Source organism: Anarhichas minor, unplaced genomic scaffold (genome assembly GCF_050575085.1).
Source record: "Anarhichas minor isolate MPS153535 unplaced genomic scaffold, ASM5057508v1 ptg000079l, whole genome shotgun sequence".
Classification (NCBI taxonomy): Eukaryota; Metazoa; Chordata; class Actinopteri; order Perciformes; family Anarhichadidae; genus Anarhichas; species Anarhichas minor.
The window spans coordinates 2,852,994-2,855,700 of NW_027466525.1; the positions used below are offsets into that span (position 1 = coordinate 2,852,994).

General features: G+C 37.9%; 1 protein-coding gene across 1 annotated transcript; it reads right to left on the reverse strand.

Moving 5' to 3' along the window:
• Positions 1 to 235: 235 nt before the first annotated feature.
• Positions 236 to 2,063, reverse strand: cunh7orf78 (chromosome unknown C7orf78 homolog). The gene is made up of 4 exons (XM_076081128.1): positions 1,629 to 2,063; positions 1,378 to 1,466; positions 1,126 to 1,255; positions 236 to 322 (listed from the first exon to the last, which is right to left on the reverse strand). The coding sequence occupies exons 1-4, from the start codon at positions 2,061 to 2,063 to the stop codon at positions 236 to 238; spliced, it is 741 nt and encodes a 246-aa protein (XP_075937243.1).
• Positions 2,064 to 2,707: the final 644 nt, after the last annotated feature.

The following is a 2,707-nucleotide window of genomic DNA, read 5'->3' on the forward strand; positions in this document are numbered from 1 at the left end:
AATGTAGTAAATTGTCTAAAACGTGACATGGACTTTGAAGATATATATATATATATATATATATATATATATATATATATTTGCTGTGCCCTGTAATCACAACGATCAAAACGTGTCCAGTTTATTTCGTTCTACATCCCAACTATAGTCTCTTTGTTAAAATGTTATGCTTAATGCACCATTTAAAGAAAGTACCACATATATATTGTTTTAAAGAGTTTTTTAAAAGAGAAAGTCATGATCTACTTTTCCACGATCTAGAGAGTTTCTCCTCCACGCGGTCCAAGAATGCGCTGTACGCTCCTCTTCTTCGTCCATGTCTCTGTGAAACAGACATTCAATGTTCTTATTAATATGGTTGTATATAATATCACCTGTTGTAAATTATAGATATCACCCTTTCTGTTGGACTAAATAATGTAAAACACAACAGGTAGCTTCAGTCAAGCGATGTAAAATAAACAAGATGTGTTTCTCTATAAAGTATTAGAAGCCACATGGTCTGTTGGAGTTATTTAGCTACATATAGATTTGAGTTTTTCTAGTAGACAAACTTATGCATGTTGATATTATGAACTTCCTGCATAGTTTAAAAGCATTATACTTTGATGATGAAAGAAGTAGAAGTAGCAATACCACATTATCAAAGTACTCCATTACAAGTAAAAGTCCGACATTCAAAATTGTACTGAAGTAAAAGTATATTAGCAACATAATGTACTTCAGGTTTCAAAAGTAAAAGTACTGATTGTTATTGGATCATTATTGTAGATCAATATGTAAGCAGTGCTTTACTGTTGGTCGAAGTGGAGCTATCCTCAACCACTTAATAAACTTCATAGTGAGGTGGTGAGTTTAGTCCATTGCAATGCATCATATTTAATAACACATCATGTGTTTAATATGGAAAATCTTAATCTGAAAGTAAATATATCTGTCAGGTAAATGTAGTGTAGTGAAAACTACAATATCTCCCTCTAAAATGTAGTGATCACACTAAATAAAGTCCTTTAAGTCATGATTTCTACAATCTGCATGATGATTAAGTGATTGTAGTTTGAGTCTGACCCCTTTGAAAAAATAGAAGTGGTTCTTCATGTAGATATGAAGCCTAACACCACTGACCGTATATGAGGCTGATTTTGGAGGCCAGAGCAGCTGAGGGAGAACGAGCTCTGCATCCCATCTGGGCTCTGCAGGTCTATACGTGTCCATCCCGGTCTTGGTGTCCTGTGAACTTGAGTTTGACACGGATCTGGGGGTCCGGACTGGAAGAAAAGACAATATATTTATCCAGTTAGTCATTTGTCCCATTTTACAATGGTGTTTTAAAATGTAAATAAAAAAGGCGAGAAAAAAAAGATGAAGTTAATTCACTTACTTTTGTCCAAGTGTTTTAATTTTAAATTCAGGTTACCAGGATCTCTCTCATATGTAGTAACTATGTCTGGAAGGTCCTCATTGAGCTGGAATCAGTGATAAATAATCAAGAAGGTAAATGTTTTACTGTTGTGTTTATCGCCATCTTGTGGTCAAATCAAACATTACAATCACAGAGATGTTTGGTGTTCACCATACACAGGACAAACATACAGAAGAAGGTATGAAGCGTACTTGCAGACACGTACCGGTCTGAAGTCATGTGGTTTGGGGTTCTTGTAAGGCCCACAAAGGTACTTCCCACTCTTGACAAACATGAGCTCAGATTCCAGAGCACCGGGAGGCCTGTATGATGTGATGAACTTTGGAGATTCTTCCCTCCGGTGATTCTCGTGTACAACATTGGGTAGAAATATTCCGGTCGTCTTCTTCCTTTCACTGAGGCGAGGCACATCTAGATTTGAATGCGTCTTTCTTTCTTTCCTCTGAGGATCTGACAGAGATCTGTACAGTTTAAGAGAGAAATCCGGGGGCTTGATGCTCCACACGTCGCTGTGGCTCTCCGTCTCGGGCAGAGTGAACCATTTGCTTCTTGCAAAAGAGAGATGCTGACTTGCAGAGAATTTGATTTTGTCTTCAAAGCAGACTCTGGACAGCGGATGCAACAAACTGTCTGGAACCATTTTAGCGATATCTCCTGATCTATAAGTTTAAATCCATAAAGTTTGATCTTGTATTTGTTGGTCTGTCAGGAACACAGTGGGGAGAAAGTACAGCAGACAGTGGCACAACTGCTGATTACAGACACAACACGTAAAAAGTGCTGCTTGGTAACGAGCGCCTTTATTCTTCTTAACAAAAAGACTGAAGTGGGCAACAAAAACAGCAACTTAGCAACTGTGCAAACAAAGTACCCTCTGAATAGAAGACATCTTTGTAATGTACCAATCTCGTTTAGAGACACACGGTTGCAGGTGGCTGGCCTTTCAGAGTGGCTTCTTGAGCTTTCCTAGGCCCTCTGCTCGTTCCAGTGAAGCAGCTGTTGTTCTTGGAAGGTCTGCAGACAACTCTGAATTTCAAAACTCCAGTCGATATTAATTTACAGATACAGCAGATTATGTGTATTTATAATCTTTCTTTCTGTCTTGAAGAAAGAAATCCTTCCATTTAGAGACTCTTAAATCAGAGAGACGTTATGATGTGCCATAACTTTGTTGACGTTTATATTATAGAGAGAAATCCTCACTTTCCCAGTGTGTTGGAGAACTACAGTGGCCCTCAATTGGGGAAAATCTTAAAGATACCTAATCCATAGGATTTCATTAGC